The sequence below is a fragment of the Talpa occidentalis genome, unplaced genomic scaffold (assembly GCF_014898055.3).
Source record: "Talpa occidentalis isolate TD23 unplaced genomic scaffold, MPIMG_talOcc4v2.1 talOcc4.12, whole genome shotgun sequence".
NCBI classification, from domain to species: Eukaryota; Metazoa; Chordata; class Mammalia; order Eulipotyphla; family Talpidae; genus Talpa; species Talpa occidentalis.
Window position 1 is genome coordinate 73,900,734 of NW_023601212.1, and position 25,093 is coordinate 73,925,826.

The following is a 25,093-nucleotide window of genomic DNA, read 5'->3' on the forward strand; positions in this document are numbered from 1 at the left end:
TGAATATTCCCACCTATGGAATTTGTCCTCAGCCCCCCATTTAGCTATTTAATTCCTTTTTCAGGTCTTGTAAGTGATTGAAGCGTTGTTGGGGCATTGTAGAGGTCATCTCTGAGAAGTGCATTTCTGCTTGGTGCAGAGAGATTGACAGGGGCCACGTTTATGTGATTAATGCCCTCATGCTGCTGGCAGTGGCTCCAGTGTGACTTAAGTCATGGTGAACTCTTTTCCTGAAGGGTCCTTAACCCTTAACCTTAAAAGACTGGCTAAATGAGGCTGCCCGGCAGCACTGAGGTCTATCTATAGTCAACTCTATGAGGTTTATGTCTTTCTTTTCTTTTCCCCTTGTTCTGCCTGCTGACCTTGCTCATTTCTTTTGATGAGCTTTGTAATCCCGCTGGTCCATTTCTGCTGTGCAAAAGCAGCTTAGGTCAAATCAGTCTAAAATGTTTCAGAGAAAAATACCATGGTGGGTATTTCTTTAAATTTGCTTAGCTCAACTTGCTTAAAAGATTTTGCCAATCGAACAAAGGAAAAAAAAAAGGTCAGCTATATTGAGCCCTTCTTGTTCTTTCTTGGAGAGGGAAAATAGCCAGGGACTTTCAGATGATTTTTTTTTAAAAATTCATTTGATTATATATATATATATATTTTTTAAAGATTTATTTATTTATTTATTTATACAAGCACTGGGTACAGTCAGAAGCACAGGAGGGTGAGAGAATTCACCAGAGCCAGAGCGGGGAGCAGAGCAGGCAGAGGGACCGAAGTACACTGCTGAGGGGAGCAGCGGGCGGCAGGAGAGGTCTGCGTGCCATGCGGGACCCTCCTCTGGTGGCCGGGGAGCAGCTGGGGATCGAACCGGCGCTGCAGAGGCCGCGGGCAGCTTCTCAGCCCAGCGCTCAACCACTGCGCCACCGGGTCAGGCCCTCATTTGATATTTTTTTAAAGTAACAGTTTTATTGAAATTATAATTCACATATCATACAATTCAACTAGTGGGCACAATTCAATGTTTTTGGTATATTCAAAGAATTATGCAACCGCCACTATTACAATTAATTTTAGAACATTTTCACAATTGTCCCTCAAAGAAACCCCATACTCACTAACAGTCACTTCCTATTTCCTCTTAAACCCTCAGCTCAAGGTGGCCACTAATCTACAGATTTGCCTATTCTGTACATTTCATACAAATAGATCATGATATGTGATTCTTTGTGAATAGTTTCTTTCATTTAGCATATTTTCAGGATTCATTTAACTTGTAGCATGTATCAGAACTTCATTCCTTTGATGGTCAAATATTTCATTATGTGGATATTCCATATCCTGTTCATCCATTGATCAGTTGATAGACATGTGGGTTGCTTCCTCTTAATTGGCTACTGTGAATAATGCTGCTGTAAACATTCATGTACAAGGTTTTTGGTGAAACATACGTGATCTTTATAGCAACTCCCTAAAGCATATCCTTTTTTCTATAGACCTCATTCTATAGCTACCAAAACTCCTTCCAAAATGGTAGAATTTTGAATTAGATTCCGGCCTGATCCATTGCTTTTTCCAATATGCTAATAAAGTTGAAATGATTGTTTTGACAGAACCAGGTGTAGGTGTACCTGTAGGAACTGTTCACATGAACAGTTACTTTTCAGTTATGAAATTTCAAATCTCCCAAGGACATTTCCCTTCCCTCTGTGCCCTTTTCTAGTTTATAAGTCTTTCTTTCAGCTATCAGTTTCCACTCCCCACCCTCACCCTCGTATTTGGAACAGAATCTGCTCTCCCTCATATACACTTTCCCGTGGAATCGAATATCGTGCGAATTTGATATTTGCATTTGTGCGTTATCTCCACCGAAATGAAAACTCCTCTGACAGCAGCGGTCACAGAGGTCGTATCTGAAGCGGTGGACAAGCAGCGGGAGGATGTGGTGGGAAAGCTCGTCTTTTCGTGCCCAGTCAGGGTTTCACGGATGAAGGGGGCGCTGGGCGACGTGGCCCGCCTCCTGGGCGCGGCTTCCCCACTAGCTAGGCCACGCACACGGTTGCTTCTGCAAGAGCCCGTCTACGCAGGCGGTGGCCCGGGGGCTCTGCGGGGAGGGCGCGCACGCAGAGGGGCGCCGGGGTGCCAGCCCGCCAGGCCCCCGCGTCAGGCCCACTCAGCCCCTCGGCGCCTGCGGGACCCCGCGACGCCAAGTCCCGCCCGCCTCGGCGGGGAGCCGGTGAAGCCCACGAATCAGAGAGGCCGACACATCGCCCGGCTCGGGCGCCCCGCAGCCAATCGGCTCACGCGTGTGACCCCGCGCCCGCCCGGGAGACGGGCAGCGGCGCTGAGGCGGCGACGGCGGGAGTCGCTGTTGAGGCGGCCGCGGGCGCGGGTCGCGTCAGCGCAGCTCCGCGGGGCCGGGCCGGGCGGCAGCGGGTGGCGCCTGGCGGTGAGGGCGGGCTCGCGGGGCGGGCGGAATGGCCCCCACGTAAGGTGGTGGGAGAAGCGGCTGAGCCCAGGATGCCGGGGAGGCGGCGCGGCGGCTCCTCACTCATCCCAGGTAAGGGGGACGCCGCGCTCGCCGCGGCTCCGGGTTCGGAGCGCCGCCCCGGCCCCGCCGCCCCCCCGCCGACCCCCCGCCGACCCCCGCCGCCGCCCACCTGGCTCCGCGCCCCGCCGGCCGCGGTCTTGGCGCCCCCGGCTCCACGTTGCCTTCTGGCCGCTCACCTTCAGGGCTGCCGCCGGGCAGTTGTCCGGCCCGGAGCCCCTGGTTCTGTCGGGGCCGGGGTCTTGCGCCCACACCCCTTCCGGCAGCGCCAGCCCGGCCCGTCGTGGGCTTCGCGGGGGCCGCGATCATCCCGCCGGGGTCGGCCTCCCGCCCTGCCCCGCTCCGCGCACGCCCCGCGTCCCGGCCCCCGCAGCCCTTCGGGGCGCCCTCCGCGGACGGGGCTCCATCCCGCCGGGACCCGACTGTGTGCTCTCAGCTCTGCCCGGCTCGGGCTCCGCGGTCACCCCCACGCCGGCCCCTTTAGAGCGTTTCCTCGCTGCACCCCCGTGGCCCACCCTACCCCCAGCGTCGCCTTTGGCTCCCACATGCCTGCCTCTCCTTCTCCCGTGACTCTCGTCCATCACCATCTCCAGTGCTTCTTCCTGGGCTTGACGCACACACCCTTAGCAGCCTTGTTACCTCCCCGAATGTCAGGGCTGTAGTTTAAGCATCTTAACTCGCCTTTGAGTGACCTGCACTTAACCTGTGAAGTGCCCGCCCCGAGTCCAGCACACAGTAGGCCTGGCCATGGTGCGTGGACCCTAATGCTTGTCAGCCTCCTTCCTCCTCGCAGGCCTCTGTGCTCTCTAGATGGTGATAGGCAAGAGGTCCAGTAGCCCAGGGATTTGCCCCCACTACCTGGAGTGTTGCAGGAAACGGCAGGGAGAATTAGTCAACTCCAGGTGTGATAAAGGGATGAAATTGACAGTAACTTATTGCATTTAATCTGAAGACTCTGCATTCCAGCCTTGTGTCATGGATTATATTAATTGACTTTGTAACGGGTTCTTAGTGACTTTTGGAGTCTAATTACCCCCTCACCCGCCCCCTCATCCACCTATAGTATTTACTGAGCCTTTCCTTTCAAGGCAGAGAGAGCCCCTATCCTCCCTGCAGAAAGAGCATTGTATGTGAGCAGTGTTTCACTTGTTTATTAGCTGAACTGTCCAGTCTAGCAGTGAATTTTTGTCTTTTTAAGAGCTGGGGGAATGTTTAGATTTCTTGGACTCAACTGCTGAAGGGATTAGATATGCTTAGGAGTGAATGTTCTGACAAGTTCCTTAAGAGTGAAAGCATAATCCCCAACACTCTTTCTAGCTATCAGAGGAAAAATCTACAGTCAATTTTTTAAAAGAGTGAAATTAATTTGACATTTTAAAATTTTGTGAGCAGTGTTACTGGCCTCAAGCCATTCTCGTCATTGCTTTGATGGTCTGCAAGCCTGGATCAGTCAAATAGTCGGCTTTTTCTGCTTCTGGGATCTCCAGGGCAGGCTGGAGAAAATCATTAACTGTGCTGCTGGTACTGGTCTAAACTTCTGGATTCCAACTGTACTCACACTGCCTGGGGATTCTTTTTCTGGCTAGGTTCTTCTTATGTACTAAAATCTAAATGACTGTTTATAGATTTTTGCCATTGTCCTACTCTTAACATCTCTTCATTGCTTATTTTGCCTCCTACTTCACAGAGAAATTGGTGGGCATCAATTTTGTACTTTCATGGGTCTGTCATTTTTCTCTGTGTTTGTATCTCTCTTGATTTCCCATCTTTTATTTCAGAGGAAGAAGGGTCCTCCTTGGTAAAGCTAACATCTTAGATTTCTCCCTATATCTCTTTTTTTGCAACCTGCTCAGATTTCCACAATGCAAAGCAGAAACAAAACCTTCCCTTGATGCCTTCCTCTTTTTTCTCTCAGATTAACGTGGCATTCATTAGGTATTTTTTTTTTGTTGTTGTTGTTCTTTTCTCTGTTCTCTAATTTCCTTGCAGGGTTACATTTCCTTTTAGGCTACAAATAGCATCTGTGTATTTATAGTTTTCAAAAATGTATATTTAGTCTCCATTTTTCATAAACTTCAGGTATTCCTCTTTTCATCTGCCTGCTGGATAACTATACTTGGATATTTGATACTTCAAATTTGTTTTTTTCCTCTTTCCCTTTCCTCTATTCATAGCCCCCCTCTAGCACGTACATGGACACTCCCCCTATATTAAGATCTTTACCCTAGAAACCTTAGAATCCTCTTTTCTCCTCCACACTATTGTAGACCATACAGCAAATATTTTTCTCATTGCCTGGAGATTTGTTGGAGTCTGGGTGTTCCCCATAGTCAGTAGCTACCTCTGGGTCCTACACTCTAGTTTATCCTCCACACTGCTGCTGAGATTGGTTACATTCCTAAAATGTAGCTCTGATCATGCCACTGGTTTACTTAAAACTTTTTGTCAGCTCCCAGACACTTGGTATAATGAGCCAGACCGATAGGGTAGCCTCATCTTCATCCTTGGCTCTTCATGATTCAGAGAAGAAAACATTATGGAAATAGACATTCAATCTAGCACTAACTTGGAGAGGATGAGGAAAGGATTCTGTTCACAGGCACCTTACACTTTTCTGACTATCCATACCTTTCTCAGTTTGGGTTAAGTGATTTTTTTTTAAAGATTTATTATTTTTTTTATTTATACAAGCATTGGGTACAGTCAGAAGCGTGGGAGGGTGAGAGCATTCACCAGAGCCAGAGCGGGGAACAGTGCAGGCAGAAGGACCGAAGTACACTGCTGAGGGGAGCAGCGGGCGGCAGGAGAGGTCTGCGCACCATGTGGGACCCTCCTCTGGTGACCGGGGAGCAGCCGGGGATCGAACCGGCGCTGTAGAGGCTGCGGGCAGCTTTGCAACCCAGCGCTCAACTGCTGCGCCACCGGGGAGGCCCGGGTTAAGTGATTTTTTTGTGTTCCATAGTATCCTGCACATGCTATCATCTCCATTTTTACTTTTTATAATGATCTGTTTTTGTAATTTTCTTCTTTAGCAAACTCATTAAGGAAAGCGGTTGTGTCATATCTCATTGTGTCTCCAGTTACAGCAAAGTGCCAGGGTGCTCTGTAAACCAATCATATTTTCAAAAGAGATGAATCTAGACATGGGGAGGAAAGAAGAGATGGGCATTCTTGGAAAATGTACAGAGTTGTGTGATAACCTGATGCGTTTGGGAAAGAACTGATACATGGAATGGAGGATGGAGGAGACTTGGGACATGATGAGAGATTAGCCTGGAAAGGTATAAAGATGCAACTTATGAATGGCCTTTATGTGTCTTGCTGCAGAGTTTTATCCTGATGATAGTGAGGGAACCTCTGAAAGATTTTAACCTGTCAGCTCTTGCAAAGTCTGACTTGTACCCATCTCATCCTTCATGTCTTACTGCATGACTTGCCTTTTGTCTCAGTCATAAAATCACCTACATTTTCTGGATGTGCTTAGATGACTTCCCCATGGGGTGCCCATTCTTACTGTAGCCGCCTACTTAGATTATACATGCTTACGGTCACCTCTGCATCAACGCTTTCACTCCTTTTCCAATTCCTCTTTTGATCTCTACAGTCCAAGTTCCCTTGGAGGTTGTATCTACATGTCTTTTTCTAGGCTCTAAGGATAAGGCTTTAGAAATTAAGATAGATTTGGGTACATGTTTTCATTCCTTGCCTTGGAAGGTATGAACATTGAAATGAATGTTGTGGCCAGATATATTTTGAGAACAATACCTTTGATTTCTCTGTAGAGAATGGGTTAGAGAGGGGCAGACTGACACAGAGAGAACAATTAAGGGAGATTTAATAGAGAAGATTTCAGTAGTTGTCTATTCATCTGTAAATTCCTTGCTTTAGAGTTTATCTGATGTATCCACTGCGTTTGCCCATTTTAAAAAGTTTGTAGTGTAGTGGAGGTGGACTAACCACAATATAGTGGCATAAATATGCAAATCAATGTGTTTTTACCAATTGTGTGAGGTTATAGAAGAGGGAACGGTTGATTTGGGGAAGGAGAAGGTTAGGAAAAGGGCACTGAAGAAGGATATGCGAAAGGGAGAAAAAGGCAAGACACAGGAGACAAAGTAGGAGCAGAGGCCAGGTGTGGAGGTACCTGGTGTGAATGGAGACTGGTTCTGAAGGGGCAGGCTACATGAGAGGGGTGCTGAAAGGTGACGTGGGAGCATGAGCAGCGTGTGAAGAGTGCCACACACCTCTGTTCTTTAAGAGGGATTTCACATTTTATCTGCTTGGTTGTCACAGCAGCATTGTGAAAGAAAAGAAACCTTGCAGGTGTTCCTTCAGCCTTTGTATTTTCTTTCCAATCTACTTTTTAATTCCCACTCTTAATTAGGTGTGAAAAAGAGGCTGATTATCATTATCCCTATTTTATGGATGAGGGAACTGATGATCAGTAATTTATATAGTTCCAAGTGGCTAAGAAAATACTGATTTTAGACTAGAGCCCAGGTGCACTAATATACTAGACTTTTTTTACATTCATTCAATGCCATCTTTTTTTTTTTCCTATTTCAGTTATTTGAAACTCTGAAAGTCAAGAAGATGGTAAAAATAAATTATATAGCTTTGATTTATTGGAGAGAACATAATTTCAGCAAATTTGTTTTGTTTTCTTTGTGCTCCCAGTCTTGAGTGGTTTAAACAAAAGATAAGCATGAGTGAAGAACCTAGAAGAGGAATGGTTAGCATTCTCTGATTTACAGGTCTGAGAAGTTGAGAACTTGGTAACTTAAAATTTTTATTTTCTTTCATTTGAACTTTGTTATGAAAATTTTCAAACATACTAACAATATAGAGATAATTATATTGAGCCCTCAAATACCCATCACTCCAGTAGTTACTGATTTGTAGCTATTAATTTCACAGGTATTTTTGGAGCAATTCCCAGACATCGTTTCCTTTAACTTGAAATATTAAAAAACATTATGCTTGAGTTAAACGTGTACCCTTGTCGCTAGTTATGGTCTAGGCATTAGGTTCAGTCCTCAGTATTTGACTAGCTCTTTTACTTCCTGACAATTGGTTTTATTGAAAACAAAATCCCAGTACACTGTTTCTTTAAGAAGATGGGTTCCTGCAGACTTCCAAAAATTGTCAGCTGTGTGTATACCATATATCTGCCATTTGTGGTAAGTGGTTCTAGTTCAAGTGCCCAGTGTGCAGCTGGGAAAAGGTGTTCCCATGCTGGTGCTCTGACCATGACTTGACATAAGAGGAATTGGTCTTGCAACTGTGGGTTTATTTGGTTAGTCTTGAGGTTTCTGCTGACTGGTGAAGCTGTCGTTGCAATTTATCCCTTGTTATTGACTAGTTGAGCATGTTATACAATTATCTTTCCTTTCGCTAAAAGTCTAGAAGTGAATAGAAAATCCAACTATAGACTGGACTTTAGACAACAGGTAAAGTGGCATTGACTGCTGCTATTTGCCACATTAGTTGGCCTCTTAAATGGGCATGGAAAGCAAGCAAGGAGCTAATAATTAACAAAGGAAAGAAAGTTTTTTTTGGATTTTTCCATTCTTGTATTTTATCTTTCGCTGGGCTGTTTGCTCAGCATTTCTTTGGACCCGGCATGTGACTGACCCCTTTCCTGATTATAACAAGCGCAGATGATGAACGTACCTGTGAGTGCTTGTGCCTCGGCCCATGCGTGTACACGAGGTGGTGGACGTGGCCTTGCTGACTGCTGACCTCCATACCTCTAGTTTTGTTGACTGATACTGTTTCTGATTAAAAGTCTTTATAAAGTTTGCAACGGAAGTGTAATGTCAGCACTCTTCTTCTCTGGAGCATTATTTCTGGTAGTTTGTTTCATTTGACATGCTGGGAAAGAGCAGTCCTACTAATAGTGATTTCTCAGATATATTTATGTATTTATTTCAGTGTTTCAATGCTTTTTCTTTTCCCTCGAGATAAAAATGAGACTCTATTCTCTAGTGTCCCTTCTACGTCAGCCTCAGCTCTGTAAATGTCCCCGTTCAAAAAATATTGATACTACTTATCTAAAAATACAGTGAAGTTGACTTTAAACTACACATCTTCTTTAATTTACGATGGGTTTGCATCTAGATAAATGCACCATAAATTGAAAATATCTTAAGTTAATGCATTTAATGTACTTAACCTGCTGAACATCATGGCTTAGCTTAGCCTACTGTAAGTGAGCACAAATATTTATATTAGCTCACTGTTGGGCACAGTCATCTAACACAAGGTCTGTTTTATAGTAGAGTTTTGAATACTTACTATTGAATTTATTGAGTATGGAAAACGAGAAACAGTCTATAGAGTGTGGATTGTTTGCCCTTAGGATCTCTTGGTGACTGGAAGCTACCGCTTGCTGCTGCTGTCCAGCATCATGAGAGAGAATCTACCTTATATTTCTAGCCTGGGAAAAAGCCAACATTTGAAGTCCAGTTTCTACTCAATACATATCACTTTTGCACCATTGTAGAATTAGAATATCATTAAGTCAAATCATTCTAAGTTTGATACTGAGCATATGAAAAGAGGCTTGTGCACGAGTGTGTAAGTGCATGTGTGCACTGTGGTCAAGACCAGCTTTTACTTGACTTTATTCTTAAATGATAGGGCTATTTTTTTTTTCTCAAGAGTTTGAGAAGAATCAGTGTGAAGGTAGGTGTGAGTAGTTACCCCAAACTCCACACCATTTCTTATCTGGAGAAATGTATCTCCCAATTTGACTCATTTGCTGATGCTTTTTGAAGACTCAGTGGGCACTCTGACCTGGTGCTTTGCCAAGCTTGCTGTGGTGCATGAAGGGACATAGACAAGGGCTCTGAGCTTCAGGATATAAAATCTTACTTAAAGATTTTAAGAGATTTACTTAAAAAGTTATAAAAAGAAATAAAAGATATTTTAAGAATGTTTAGAATGATTTCAAGAGGTGGTAAGGAGAATGTGCTGCTTGGGCTTTAGTTTATATATCTCTTAAATAAGTCCTTTGGGCCTAGATGATTTCATGGCCCCTTTTCGCACTGATGCTCAATGATACTATGAAACTCCACGTTAAGAACCATCCTAAGAGAGAAAATCAGGCATCATAAGCCTAGGAAAAAAGTGACAAAAAGTGATTTTAGCTTTGAGGAAGCTAAAATCCCCTTTTCCTTTTTTTTCTATATCCTTTACAAGGCCTTTGACCACTTATTACTTGTTTTTAAGTAATAGAAAATTTTGAAGAGGATATAGAACATATTCTCCCCCCTTTCCCCTACATACCAAGTGTGTTGGGGGAGACAGTGTTTAATTTAAAATACTAAAGAAATAAAAGCTTGGAAAAAATCCATCAGACTGTATTAACTGACCCAGCTGTTTAGGTCTGCTTGGATATATGGCAAAGTTTTCTTTTCCCTTAATTATCTTTCAGTTTAAAGGGAGTTGAGCCTTTTTGGCTCTCTGCGTAAACCATAGTGGTCGGCAAAACAAGTGCCTTAATCAAGGTGGCAAAAAAGGGAACCAAGGAGAAAGTAGTCGGTCTGTTTTCTAGAAAAGATTGGTATGATGTGAAAGCACTGGCAATGTTCAATACAAAAAATACTGGAAAAACACTAGTCACAGGAACTCAAGGAGCTAACGTCTCATCTCATGACCTAAGGGTTAAGTTTCTGAAGTGAACCTTGGTGATCTGCAGAATGATGAAGCTGCGGGTAGAAATCTGAAGCTAATTACTGAGGATAGGCATGTCCTTGCCTAACTCTCGTGGTGTGGGTCCTATCTTGACAAAATGTGTTCCATGGTCAAAAAATGGCAGTCCATGATTAAGGCTCACATTGATGTGTAAGACTGCCAATGGATCTCGCTTCATCTATTCATCTATTCAGTGTTGGTTTTACTAAAAAATGCAACACTGAGATTTGAAGGTTTCTTTGCTCAGCAACAATATATCTGTCAAGTCTGGAGGAAGATGATGGAAATCATGACCTGAGATCTGCAAATGAAAAAGAGATGCAAGATATTGTCAATAAATTGATTCCAGACAGCACTGGGAAATACAGAAAAGGCTTGCCAGTCTATTTTCCTGCTCCATGATGTCATCATTAAAAAGTAAAAATGCTGAAGAAGCCCAAGTTTGAATTGAGAAAACTCAAGGAGATTCATGGTGAAAGTAATAGTTCTGGAAAAGTTATTGGAGAAGAGACAGGTGCTAAAGTTGAATTAGCTGAAATATGTGAACCACCAGTCCAAAAATCGGTTTAAAATCCAAACTTTTAATGGTGACAAATAAAAAGCTTTATTTTTGGGCCTCCCCGGTGGCGCAGTGGTTGAGCGCTGGGTTGCGAAGCTGCCTGCAGCCTCCGCAGTGCCGGTTCGATCCCAGGCTGCTCCCCGGCCACCGGAGGAGGGTCCCACATGGCGCGCAGACCTCTCCTGCCGCCCGCTGCTCCCCTCAGCAGTGTACTTCGGTCCCTCTGCCTGCTCTGCTCCCCGCTCTGACTCTGGTGAATTCTCTCACCCTCCACGCTTCTGACTGTACCCAGTGCTTGTATAAATAAATAAATAAATCGTTAATAAATAAATAAAAGAATATGAAAGAAATTTAAAAAAAAAAGCTTTATTTGTGAAAAAAGTAATGGAGAATTGCCTTCATTTGAGTTTTTAAGAAACTTCTGCTAAGAGAAGCACATTCTCAGTTCCTTTACTTTGAACAACAAAGTTTTGTTTTGAGACAACAATGTATTAATTAGCTTGACCATAGTCAGTACTACTAAAAGAGACAGAGGAATTACACACAAGTTGGAGACTTAAAATAAGGCCTTTCAAGGCCATTTTGAAAAATAATACCAGTCTTTGAGCAGAAAAATCACAAGTTCTGACTTATGTTTTTAAAGGATCCCTTTAGCTATTGAATTGAGAATAGACTCTACGGGGCAGGGATAGAAAGGATGCCTGCCAGTAATCCTAGGAGAGATGCTGGTGGTGCTGCTAATAGAAGTGTTGAGAAATGGTCACATTATGACTATATTTTGAAGGTAGAGCCAGTGGCTTTTTTTTTTTTTTATCAGATTGCATGTAGGGTATGAGAATAAGATGAATCAAATATATATTAAATACTTTAAAATCAAGCACACCCCACACACTAACGTAGCAATTCCTCTTCTAAAAATTTAGTTTAGGGCCTCCCCAGTGGCATAGCACATTGAGCGCAGCGCTGTGAAGCTGTCTGCAGCCTCTGCAGCGCCAGTTTGATTCCCAGCTGGCCAGGGAGAAACCCTTGTGGCGGGACAGACCTCTCCTGTCTCGCCCACTACTCTCCTCAGCAGTGTACTTTGGTCAGTCTGCCTGTTCTGTTCCCTGCTCTGTCTGTGGTGAATCCTCTCACCCTCCCACGCCCCTGGCCTCTACCCCAGTTCTTGTATAAAAATAAATAATTTTTTTAAAAAAATTAAAAATTTAGTTGAAGCGCCTCCCTGGTGGCTCAAGGGGTTAGGTCACAGTACTGTGAAGCTATCTGCAGCATCTTCAGCAAGAGTTGGATCCCCGACCCCTGCCAGGGGGGTGACCCACATGGCACAGCAGACCTCTCCTGTCTCACCCACTGCTCCCCTTAGCAGTGTATTTCAGTAGATCTGCCTGTTCTGCTCCCCACTCTGTCTCTGGTGAATCCTCTTACCCCCTGCACCTCTGGCCTGTACCCCAGTTCTTGTATGCATAAATAAATAAGTCTTTAAAAAATTTAGTTTAAGAAAGTGATCATGTATGCAAAGATGTTTGTATATACAGGAATATTTATCACAATGTTGTTTATAACCCTAGAAATTTAAAAACAAGTAAATACTGGAGAATTGGCCATATAAACAATGGTAGATTCCTTTAGTAAAGTGCTATGGAGCCCCTAAAATGATTTATGTTTCTGAACAAGAAAATACACTAATAACATATTTCTAATTTTTGTCTATTTTATGTATTTTTGTGGGAACTTGCCTCATATTAATGAGAAGTTGATATCAGATACTTTTGGTTGCTGCTATAGTAACAATAAAGCTCTGTCATATTAACTTTTAATTGGGAAGTGTTTTGTATCTGATATATGCTAGGGGAAGATCTTAGAGGGTTAGTTATCTGGTTTTTTTATAATTTGAATTTTTAATTGTTGTGAAGATAAGTTGTGCAAGGAGTTGAATCATTTGTCACTTATTAAATTCTGACTTGTGTCAGAAGTTGGTAAATTAAATGCAATAAACTGAAAAGTTTTTCCTTTTCAGGGTGATTTTCTTAGTGATTTCTGCTATTCTCTAATGTAACATGCATTGTGCAACAGCCCTGCCCCCCAAACTAATGGGATGTACAAGTGGAGTAATTTCTGTGTAACTATCTAAAATAAAACCAACCATTATTAGAGTTTATTGCATCCCTGAGAGCAGTTCTCCTTGCTTCATTAAGTGAGTTTGGTTTGCTTTGTTCAGGTTTAAATGAATTTTTCATTTAAGTGTTCATTTAATGGAAAATATGAGATAATTTTTCTCGGATCATTGGTCTTTTCAGTAAAACCCATTATTTAATGTATTCCTATCACCGCAAACTAATGTTTGGTCAGAAATATTAATTGGAAGATTTAGTATCACAGCCTCCTGTTCTTGGTTTTATACAATCTGCCTATCATTTTCACATTTTTCCACTTAAAAATTTTTGTTTTAAAAATTATTATAAAAAGCCAAGTAAAATTCACTTTTTTTTGGTGCATAGTTTTTTCATACATGTGTTGACTTATCTAAGAACTGCTACAAATGGAGAACAGAGCTCCATCATCCCAGAAAACTCTGATGTGTTATATCCTTTGATAGTCACAGTCCTTTGGCACCTACTGATTTGTAGTTGTGTTTTTGGAGAATATTTTATGAATAAAATGATTGTAAGATCATCTTCTTTCACTTAGCGTAATGCCTTTGAGATTTATCTGAGTTGTTGATTTTTATCAAGAGTTCATTTCTTTTTCTTGCTGGGTAGTGTTTCTGTAAAGAATGTACCATAGTTTATCCAAGTTACCAAAGACATTTGCTTCATTTTAATTTTTTGATGATTATGATGAAACTGCTATATACTTTCATATGCATGTTTTGTCTGAACATGGGTTTCATTTCTCTGGGATAAGGGCTCAGGAGTGCAATTGTTGGGTTGTAGAGGAAGCACATGTTTACTTTTGTTATTATCTGCCAACCTTTTCTGAGTGGATGTACCATTGTGCATCCCAGTGATGTATGTATTACTCTGAATCCCATTATTCTTTATCCTCATTTGTACTTGATATTGTCAGTAATTTTTATTTTAGTCATTCTAATAAGAGTGTAGTAGTTTTTTTTTTAAAAAAGAAAACAGTATTAATTGTGATGAAACCCACAACCAAAAAATTCACTACAATCTATATTTAGAAAATTTCTCAAAAAGAAACTACATAGTAGTCACTCTTTCTGCCCTTAGCCTCAGGCAACTACTAATTTTCCTGTCTATAAATTTGCCTGTTCTAGATACTGCAGATAAATGGAATCATACAGTCTGGCTTCAGTCACTCAGCATACTGTTTTCAAGGTCGATCCATGGCGTAGCAGTATCAGTACTCCATTTCTTTTGATGGCTGAATAATACTTCACTGTGTGGATACACGATTTTATCCATTTATTAAGTAGTGATCATTTGGGTTTTTGCTACTTTTTGCCTACAAATAATGATGCTTTGAACTTTCGTGTGTAAGTATTTGTGTGTGGACACATGTTTTTAAGTTCTCCTGGGTGGAATTGATGGATCTTACAGAAACTCTATGTTAACCTTTTAAGGAATGCCAAGCTCTTTCCCCCCACCTCAACCACTACCACCAACCCTTACATTAATTTCCTTTGACCCTTTCTCCCTGCTCCTTCCTTCTTAATCTTAGAATTCTCACTTCATTTATTAATGTCCACTAGTTTTGGTAAGTATTTTACTTTATTGAAGTATTTACTTTATCTGCTATGTACATATCCATTTATTTTGACTTGCTTTGTTACACAAAATTCCCTCAAACTCTTTCCATTTTGTTGTATCTGGCAACATTTCATCTGTCCTTATGGCTGAAAAGTATTCCATAGTACAGATATACATCTTCTTGATCCAGTCTTCTATCTGTAGGCATTTAGTTTGCTTCTATGTCCTCGCTATTATAAATAGTATTGTAATATACATTGTCGGGCTTACAGTATTTTTATTTGATAGTTTCATGTTCTTTGGATATATGCCAAAGAGTCAGATTGCTGGATCATATGGCATTTCCACTTTTAGTTTTTTATGGAAAATCCAGATAATTATACCAGTTTACATTCCTGTAAACAGCATAATTGAGTTCCTCTTTCTCTGCATCCTCTCCAGTGCTTGTTGGGTTTTTTAAAACTTGTGCCATTCCCATGCCTGCTGCTCCCCTCAGCAGTGTATTCCGTCAGTCTGCCTGTTCTGCTCCCCGCTCTGGCTCTGGTGAATTTTCTCACACCCCCCCCCCCGTGCTTCCGACTGTATAGTGCTTGTATAAATAAATAAATAAATAAATAAATAAATAAATAAATCTTTAAAAAAAAATGTGCCATTCTCAGGAGTCTGAGATGATATCCTTATCCAGCACAATGATGGAGCTCCAAAGTCCCTGAAGGGGGTATGTGCTTGAATCGCCAACTGAAGGGGAGTTCCATACAACAGCCACCCTCCCTCTCATGAGTTGTTCTGCTTGGTATCAGTGAAAATACAGTTCAGTTACAGTTTTTCCTACCTCTTGCCACTGGTCTGTTGTTGCTAATGTGTTCTGCAGTCATCCTTTTATCTTTCAGGGATTATTGATTTTGCTCTGCTGCAGTTTAGTTGTGACTATATGAAGGAGATGAGCTTGGTGTCTTCAGTGTGCCCTTTTCTTGCTGGACTCCAAGCTATTTTAATTTTTTTATTTGTTCTTTATATTTTTGCCAAACTGTTTTTTAAAGTGGATGCACATTTTACAATTCCATTCATCTGCTGTGTAGGAGGTATTCAGTTTTCCACATCTTCACCAACACTTGTTTATTGTTGATATCATGTAACCATCTAATGATGTGGAGTAATAGCTCATGATTTACATTTTCCAAAAGACTAATGATGTTGAATATCACTTTATGTGCTTATTAACCATTCGTATGGAGAAGTGTCTATTCAGATCCTTTGTCTAGTTTTAACTGGATTATTTGTCTTTATTGTTGCATGGTAACAGTCTTTATATATTCTAGAAACAAGTCCCTTATCAGATATGTGATTTGTAAATATTATCTTCCATTTTTTGGGTTTGTCTTTATTTTCTAAGAAAGCTTCTTTTTCAGACTTCAGAAAGAATCTTCATCTTCTTTCTAGCTAAAATGTAATGGTGATAACTGAGGACTAATTTTTGAACAGTCCTAATGTGATGATAAAATAACTTTTTCCTTTTCCCGTTAGATGTTGATCATCTTTCTGAAGTAGAATCTCCATGGCCTGAACATTTTCAGAAAGTCATTTTGAGCAAAATATCTGTTTAATAACAAGATAACCATATCAAGATGGTTGGAAAACTGAAGCAGAACTTACTATTGGCATGTCTGGTGATTAGTTCTGTGACTGTGTTTTACTTGGGCCAACATGCCATGGAATGCCATCACCGGATAGAGGAACGTAGCCAACCCCTCAAATTGGAGAGCACAAAGACCACTATGCGAACCAGCCTGGACATTAAAGCCAACAAAACCTTTGCCTATCACAAAGATATGCCTTTAATATTTATTGGAGGTGTGCCTCGGAGTGGAACCACACTTATGAGGGCCATGCTAGATGCACACCCTGACATTCGCTGTGGAGAGGAAACCAGGGTCATTCCCCGAATACTGGCCCTGAAGCAGATGTGGTCACGGTCAAGTAAAGAGAAAATACGCTTGGATGAGGCTGGTGTTACTGATGAAGTACTGGATTCTGCCATGCAAGCCTTTTTACTAGAAATCATTGTTAAGCATGGGGAACCCGCTCCTTATTTATGTAATAAAGATCCTTTTGCCCTGAAATCCTTAACTTACCTTGCTAGGTTGTTCCCCAATGCCAAATTTCTTCTGATGGTCCGAGATGGCCGGGCATCAGTACATTCAATGATTTCTCGGAAAGTTACCATAGCTGGGTTTGACTTGAACAGCTACAGGGACTGTTTAACCAAGTGGAATCGTGCCATAGAGACTATGTATAACCAGTGTATGGAGGTTGGTTATAAAAAATGTATGTTAGTTCACTATGAACAGCTTGTCTTACATCCTGAACGGTGGATGAGATCACTCTTAAAGTTCCTCCATATTCCATGGAACCACTCAGTATTGCATCATGAAGAGATGATTGGGAAAGCTGGGGGAGTATCTCTGTCAAAGTGAGTAGAAATAATTTTTTTATTTTGACTATATTTAGTAAATAATGACATGTATACGTGTATATGTGTGTGTGTGTGTGTGTGTGTGTGTGTATGGAAGCTATAGGAATTTTTGGGATAGATAGAACTTCATTGATGAATTTTAAAAAAATTTCTCTAGCCAGTTCATTATAAACCTGTTATTCATTTAATTCATTTTTTAATCTATGGAGTGTATTTTTATTTATTTGGTGGCGACAAATTGATTTTTTAGGTAATGAAAGACCTTTTTCACTGACCTCAGGCTTTAATGTCTATTTAATTTCATTAGCTTCTGATTTCTAATTTGTAGATGTTTTCATTAATAATGATAGTTGATTTTTGTGAGGTTAACATTAATATGGGGAAATGGATCTGCCATACTGGTGAGCATGTAATGAATTCCAAGCATTTAGACTAATAAGAATTGGATAAATTCACTCTGATGTGAGTTTTCTGGTTAAAAAAAAAATTGGATAAGCTCCTAGAAACATACAATTTACCAAAATTAAATCAAGAAGAAGTGGAAAGCCTAAACAGCCACTAGCAAATACATAGATTGAATCAGTAATCAAAAACCTTCCAGTAAAAGCCCAGGAAAAGTTATGGGTTTATAGTGAATTGCACTGAATTTTCAAAGTATTGATGCTAATCTTTCTTATTCTCAACCCTAAAACAGAAGAAGGAACACTTCCAAATTCATTTTACAATGCCACTATCACTGAAATCAGCGCTATCCAAAGATAACATAGATAGTAAAATTACATTTAAACATCTCTATGAATATAGATGCAAAAATCCTCAATAAGACACTTTCCAGCTGAATTCAATGGCACATCATCAAAAAGTTTATACACCTGGACCAAGTGGTATTTATCCTTGAAATGCAAGGATGGTTGAACATATGCAAATCAAACAATGTGTTAATCTACATTAATAGAATGAAGTATAAAAACCACATGATCATCTTAATAAATGCAGAAAAAATATTTGACAAAGTTCAACATGCATTCATTATAAAAACTCAACAGAATAGGTATAAAAAGAACTTACCTCAATACAATAAAAGCCATTTATAGAGGAACTGCTACCATCATTATCAATAGGCACTGAAAGAAAGCTTTCCCTCTAAGATCTGGTACAAGTGAGGATGTTCACTTTCACTATGTATATTCAACAGTGTATAGGAAGTCATAGCTAGAGCAATTAGGTAATAAAAAGTAATACAAGGTATCCAAATTGGAAAGAAAGAAGCAAAATTATCTATTTGCAGAGGACATGATTCTATTTTTAGATAACCTAAGACTATTAAAATACTACTAGAGCTAATAAATTCAGGAAAGTTGCAGCATATATGGGCCTCCTCAGTGGCGCAGCGGTTGAGTGCTGGGTTGCGAAGCTGCCTGCGGCCTCTGCGGCACAGGTTCGATCCCCGGCTGCTCCCCGGCCACTGGAGGAGGGTCCCACATGGCGCGCAGACCTCTCCTGCCGCCCGCTGCTCCCCTCAGCAGTGTACTTCGGTCCTTCTGCCTGCTCTGCTCCCCGCTCTGGCTCTGGTGAATGCTCTCACCCTCCCGCGCTTCTGACTGTACCCAGTGCATGTATAAACAAAAAACAAACAAACAAACAAATAAATAAATAAAATATGCCTCTATTAAAAAAAATATATATATATAAAGAAAATCAGCATATACAAATCAGTACTGTTTATTTACACCAGCAGTTAGCTATGCAAAAAGCAAATCATATAAATATTCCCACTTAAAATAACTTTAAAAGCAAACTTCAAAAAGAATAGAGAATAAATATATCCATGGAGACGAGATCTATAGAATAAAAACTATGAAACACTTATGAAAAAAATCAAACAAGAAACAAATAAGTGGAAAATTCTCCTATGTTCATGGACCAGATGAATTAGTACTGCTAAAATATACTTCTTTCTTTCCAAAATTTAAAAGGAGGAGATATCAAACAGGGCAGAAAGAATGTTTGACAATACAGTAACTGAAAACCCCAATGAAAAACATACAAGAAGTTTGTTGAACTCAATGTAGAGTAAAACCAAGGAGCTCCATACCTCAACACATTATAAACTGACACAAGACAAAGAGACAAAGAGAAAAGGACTCATGGCATACTAGGGATCCTCAGTAAGAATAGCAGCTGCCTTTGCATTAGAAATCATGGATTCCAGAAGACAGTGGAATGGGATGTTCATTGCTGAAAGGGAAAAAGTAAACTAAGACTTCTATATGTGCCAAAATACCTTTCAAAAATGAAGACATTCCCCACAAACAAAAAGTGAGAAAATTACTCAGCAGTATACCTGCCTACCACAAATGCTAACAGGTGTCCTTCAGGCTGAAATGGAGCACTAAACTCAAGTTCATATTAAAAAAACAAAGAACATAGATAAAAGCTCCACAGGTTGACTCAGCATTGGCCAAGCTGGTCCCTGGAGAAGGGAGGACTTCTAAAGACCACTTCCTTCAAGACAGTAAGGAAAAAGCCATGCTTCTCTCCACTTCTCGGGAGTCCTGCCTTATTCATTCACTATATATTTATTGAATAAATTAATGAGTTCTAATCACCATTTTATTAATAATTAAAAATTAATAGAAGGTAGACTTAATAGTCAACAGGAAATACAAATTAAAACCATAGTGAGAGGGCCTCCCCAGTGGCGCAGCGGTTGAGTGCTGGGTTGCGAAGCTGCCCGCAGCCTCTGCAGCGTCGGTTCGATCCCCGGCTGCTCCCCTGCCACCGGAGGAGGGTCCCACATGGCGCACAGACCTCTCCTGCCGCCCGCTGCTCCCCTCAGCAGTGTACTGCAGTCCTTCTGCCTGCTCTGCTCCCCGCTCTGGCTCTGGTGAATTCTCTCACCCTCCCGCACTTCTGACTGTACCCAGTGCTTGTATAAATAAATAAATAAATCTAAAAAAAAAAAAAAACCATAGTGAGAAATGCCTACATATCCACCAGAATGGTTATTTTAATGAATGGAACAGTACATAATGTTGGCAAGGATATGAAGCAACTGGAACTCATTGTTGGTGGGAGGGTGAGTTAGTATAGCCACTTGGGAAAACCATTTGTTAGCGACTTAGGAATATATTTCTATCTTATGACCCATCAAGTGCACTCCTGGGTGTATATAGAAAAGAAAGAAGTTATACACTAAAGAAAATTACACCAAAAGACATACAAACATTTATAGCAACACTATTCATAATAATAATAACCAAAAACTGGAAATGAATCCAAATGTCCGTGATTATATGTGATCTATTCCTGTAATGAGAAACTACTCATCATTAAAAAAGAACTGCTGATACATACAACATGATTGACTCTCACAGATAATGTTTCACTTACAAAAGCCAGACACAAACAAGTTTATAATCAAATTTTCTGTTTACAAAGTTCAAAACTAGGTAATCTTTGTTGATACATATTATAATAGTGGTTTTCTTCATGGTACTGACTAGAATATACACAAGTGTATACATAAAAATTTGAGTTAAACACTTTTTAAAAGTTGCTATTTTTGAGGTTTTATTTGTATTCCTTGTTATGAAAGAGTGTCTTGAAGAAATATATATTTTATTTCTCTGTCAAAGTTGTGCAAACAATACTATACAATTCAATCACTATGGAAGGAGATTCAACTATATTTCATTATTTGTACCTGCCAAAAGCCATAATAAATGTATAAGAAGTTAAAACAATTTATCTTTGTTTTAACTATCTATAATCTAGATAAAAGTATAATCTAGGTCTAAATGTATCTGCTGATTGTTTGATTTTATGTAATTTTAAATATTTTGTCACATGTGCTATTGTTGAAGTCAGGGAATTTACTACCAATATTGAACCTGCTTGGTTCTGTTCTTTCAGCTGGAGGACCAAAGCAGAATGAGCGTGTGAGGGAACTTTTGAGAAATGAAGTACCAGTGTTTTTACAACTACTTTTATGCCACAAAATAGAAATGAAATCCGTTTCTTGAAAAGAATGCCAAAACACAAGGGCCAAACACCAAGAGGTTGCTACACAGAGAAAATAAAACAGACAATACCACAACAGAGCTGTTTTCACCCCACAGGGTTCAAGGAACTGAGGAATACAAACCTCAATGTGACCAGTTCAGGGGGGACAGGAAGGGAAAGCAGAGGAAAGGACATTTTTAAATTTTGGTCTGGATTTTGTTCTTACTATTGACCTAAACCTAGAAATGCTGATTTTGTCTGAAGAATCAGAAACAGATTTCTCCAGTTTACTAAAGTATGCAACAAATATTTATTGACCTCCTCTTATGTGACTGCTACCACTGTAGGGACTTGAGATACAGCTGTGAACAAAATAGGCAAAAATTCCTGCCCCTACAAGAACATATAGTGAAGGTAGGAGTGGAGCAGGAATGTTCACACACAAGACAAGACACACATAAGTTTTCAGTGACCTTAAATTAAGTAGCTACGTTTCTTGTTTAGTCTTCAACTAATCATGTCTCTAGAACCACTGTTTTAATGCTGCTTTTGAAGCCCATAGTCCTTCCTAATGAGACCCTCCTCAGTACTTTAATAGCAGAATCTCCTTGCATATGAATCAAGATGGATCTTTCATGATAAATGATAATGAATACAATAAGAAATCATCTGAAATCATACAGGAATTTAGAATAGTGGTATGATATCTTATACAAAGGAGTGATGATATTGGCTCCTAAAGTCAACACAGATAAAAGCTGACGTTAATAAAAGAGACAAATAGTAGAAAGGCTAAATAAAAAGTAAAATTGATGATTTGAGACAATAAAAAGGTAAACCATTTGCAATATCAATAAAGGGAAAAGAGCAAATATATATCACAATGGATGAGAAAGAAATGAAAAGATTATATGAGAATACCACACAAAAGTACGTTTGTATTAAATATAGAAATAATAGCTGGTTTTTTCATGATAGATGGAAAACAAACAGGTTTATGAATGTGAAAGACATGAAAACAGTGACAAAGATACCATTTTAAAAGGCCTAGATGATTCACAACTGATTATTTCTAATCTTTTGGGAGGAGATGCTATTAAACTATTTTAGGTCATTGTAAAACATCTTCCAGATTGTTTTATCAAATTCTGGTTTAGTCACAGAACCAAGTAGAAATTATAGAAAACTTCAGATCATTTTTCTTATGCATGTGGAGGCTAAAATAATAAAATATTAAGTAAACAGAATTCATCAATGTATCAAAGATTGATAAACTTATCATCAAATAGTTTTCATTTCAAAAATGAAAGAATAGTTCATGCCAGAAAAGTTTTGTCGCGTAATTCACAATATCGATAGAGACAATTATTCAGTGCTGTAAAAGTTCTTGGTAATATGCAGTTTTTATTTATAAAAAAACTGTAAAGAAGGAATAGAAAAAATGCTACTTAAATACGATACTCAGCATGTTTTTACTGAGGACCCATTATGTGCCTTGTAATGTTCTCGTGCTAGGGTTATAGCAGTTAACAAAACTAGAGGAATCGCTTTTTCATGGAACTTAGTATTTGGGAAACATTGCATAAAGAAAAAAAGAAAAGCTAAACATTTAGTTTATCAGATGTGTCAGTAAGTACTGTGGAGAGAAATAAGGCAGGGAATAGGTAGCAGCATAGAAATAGAGACATCCTCATGGGTGAAGTGACGTTCTTGCAGAGGTCTAGAGGAGAGCAAGAGCAAGTGAACAAGACACACAATTTCCTGTCCTCAGGGAGCCTACAATCCAGTGGGAGGTGACAAAAAGAAAATCTCTCAGAAAAATATATAGTATATGAGAAAGGTATTAATGCTTTGGGAAAAACTCAGGAGAATAAAGGGAACTCGGGAAACTTTGAGGGGTAGGGTGTACTTTTGCTGAGAAGGTGAGATCTGAGGAAAGTCTTGAAGGAAATAAAGGAGTTAGCCATGAATATCTGGGGAAAGAGTGTTCCTGGCAGAGGAAATAGCCTTTGTAAAAATGTCTTGCCTGGTGTAGGCAAGCAACTACAAAGAGATCAGTGGGGCCAGAACAGAGTGGAGGTGGGAGTGTGTGGAAGTCAGAATATCTTATAAGGGCTCTTTAAACATTAGTTTAATGAATTTTAATATGACAAACCATTGTAACTATCACTTGTTTAGAAAAATTTGGTGAATCCCTCTACTTTCAACAGCTGTTCTCAAGTAGGTCTGCTGTGATTTTCAGACTGGGGCTGTCTGCTGGTTAGGTGTTTTCCAGTTCTTAGTCTTTCAGATGCCCTGTTGCAGGTTTTGTGGCTGTTGTTGGCTGTCCTTACCCACTTGTATTTTGGGGTTTATGGGGCTATATGGTCATATCTTTTTGTTTTAAATGTTCATGTGGTTTTGGTTTTTGCTATCTGGTTTCTTTGTTTTCAGGGGATGATTTGGTGGGATTAAAAAAACGTTCTGTGGTTTCTCAGATACCCTTTCATTTTCAGGTCTTGGACTGCATACCTGGGGAGTTGTTGCAAGATTTTGAGCAAAGAAGTGACACGTTCTGACTTGTATTTTTAAAGACTTTCTGGTTTCTGTAACTGAGAAGAGATCACAGGAATATAAAAAAGTTGGGAGACTATTTTAGAGAATATTGTAGAAATCTGGTCAAGAGATAATGTTGGCTTGGACTAGGGGAGTAGCAGTGGAGTAAGTGAGTTGTGGTCGTATTTGGATATAGAGGTAGAGTTGATAGATTTTCTGATAGATTGGATGTGGAGAATGAGAAAAAGAGAAGTTAGAAGGCAACTCCAGTTTCTGATTGTTTTATCCTGAGAAACCAGAAGAATGGAGTTTCTTTCAACTGAGGTGGGGTGGACTGTTGGTATGGTAGATTTGGGGCATTTGAGGGATAAAATTAGGGGTTCAGTTTGGACTATGTTGAGTTTGAATTAGTTAATGGACTTCTGAGTGAAGATTTTTCTTTTTGATTTTGTGTCCCACCTATTACATAGGTTGAAAAAGAAATTATTTTTCATAGATAATACAGAAAAGTTAGGTAAGAAAACAAAAATCACAGTCATACCACTTACTAATATTTTGATGTGGTTCTGTACACACATGTATAATATATAACATTTTTACAAAATTCAATTTCTGTTGTTTATACATTTTAAAATCCTCTTTCACATTTTCTTTTCTTTTCTTTTTTTTTTGTGTGGGACCCTCACCCGCGGCCGGGGAACGAACCGGCGCTGTGGAGGCTGCGGGCAGCCTCGCAGCCCAGTGCTCAACCGCAGCGCCACCAGGGGAGGCCCCTCTTTCACATTTTCTGAGCATGAAATAGTCTTTGAATATTACTTTTTTAATTTATTCATGCATACAAGAACTGGGGTACAGGCCAGAGGTGTGGGGTGTGAGAGGATTCACCAGAGACAGAGTGGGGAACAGAACAGGCAGATCTACTGAAATCAACTGCTGAGGGGAGCAGCAGGTGAGTCAGGAAAGGTCTGCAGTGCCATGTGGGTATCTCCCTGGCCAGGGATCAAACTCGTGTTGCAGTGGCTGTGGACAGCTTCATAGTTTGCGTCTCAACCCCTTCTGCCACCAGGGAGGCCCCGAAAATTACTTTTAATGGTATTTCCTCCTTTGTTTTACTGTTATAAGTCTAACTGTATGGACTGTGTACTCTTAACCATTCCTTTTTGCATGTCCATTCCAGCCCTAATGCTTTAGGTTAAGGATTTGGTTTTCTGTCGTAGTTGTGTATTATAGTTCTGGCCTGTGGTTTGGCAGCCCTTTGTACTGTAGTGTTTAACTAAGACTCATAGAAGGTCCATGCTTTTCAAATATGTGACCTAGAGGATTATATTTGCCTCTGTCACTCAAGATTTTGGCATTGTTCCATTCCCTGAGGAGGAATGCCTTCCACTATGAGTTTTACAGAGGAAAGGAAACCTGAGTGTCTTCTACTGTGAATGCTACAGAGGGAGGGGAGAAAACCTGCTGGTTCACAGATATCTTCTTGCATTGCAGGGCTATGACTGGGCTGTGAAAGCTGAAATATACCAGTCTGACAGGCACTATGTTTTAAGGTCCTAGTGAGACTAGAGGGTACT

At 40.2% G+C, this 25,093-nt stretch overlaps 1 protein-coding gene across 3 annotated transcripts in view; it reads left to right on the forward strand.

Moving 5' to 3' along the window:
• Positions 1-2,347: 2,347 nt before the first annotated feature.
• Positions 2,348-25,093, forward strand: part of TPST1 (tyrosylprotein sulfotransferase 1) — a 45,745-nt gene continuing 22,999 nt past the window's right edge. The window contains exons 1-2 of one of the 3 annotated variants that reach the window (XM_037506779.1): positions 2,348-2,551; positions 16,031-16,976. In XM_037506779.1, coding sequence (XP_037362676.1) covers positions 16,132-16,976 — 845 coding nt within the window. In that variant the 5' untranslated portion in view covers positions 2,348-2,551; positions 16,031-16,131. Of the gene's footprint in view, positions 2,552-14,073; positions 14,293-16,030; positions 16,977-25,093 lie in introns of those variants that run through there. The other 2 variants (XM_037506781.2, XM_037506780.2) reach the window with 2 other exon arrangements.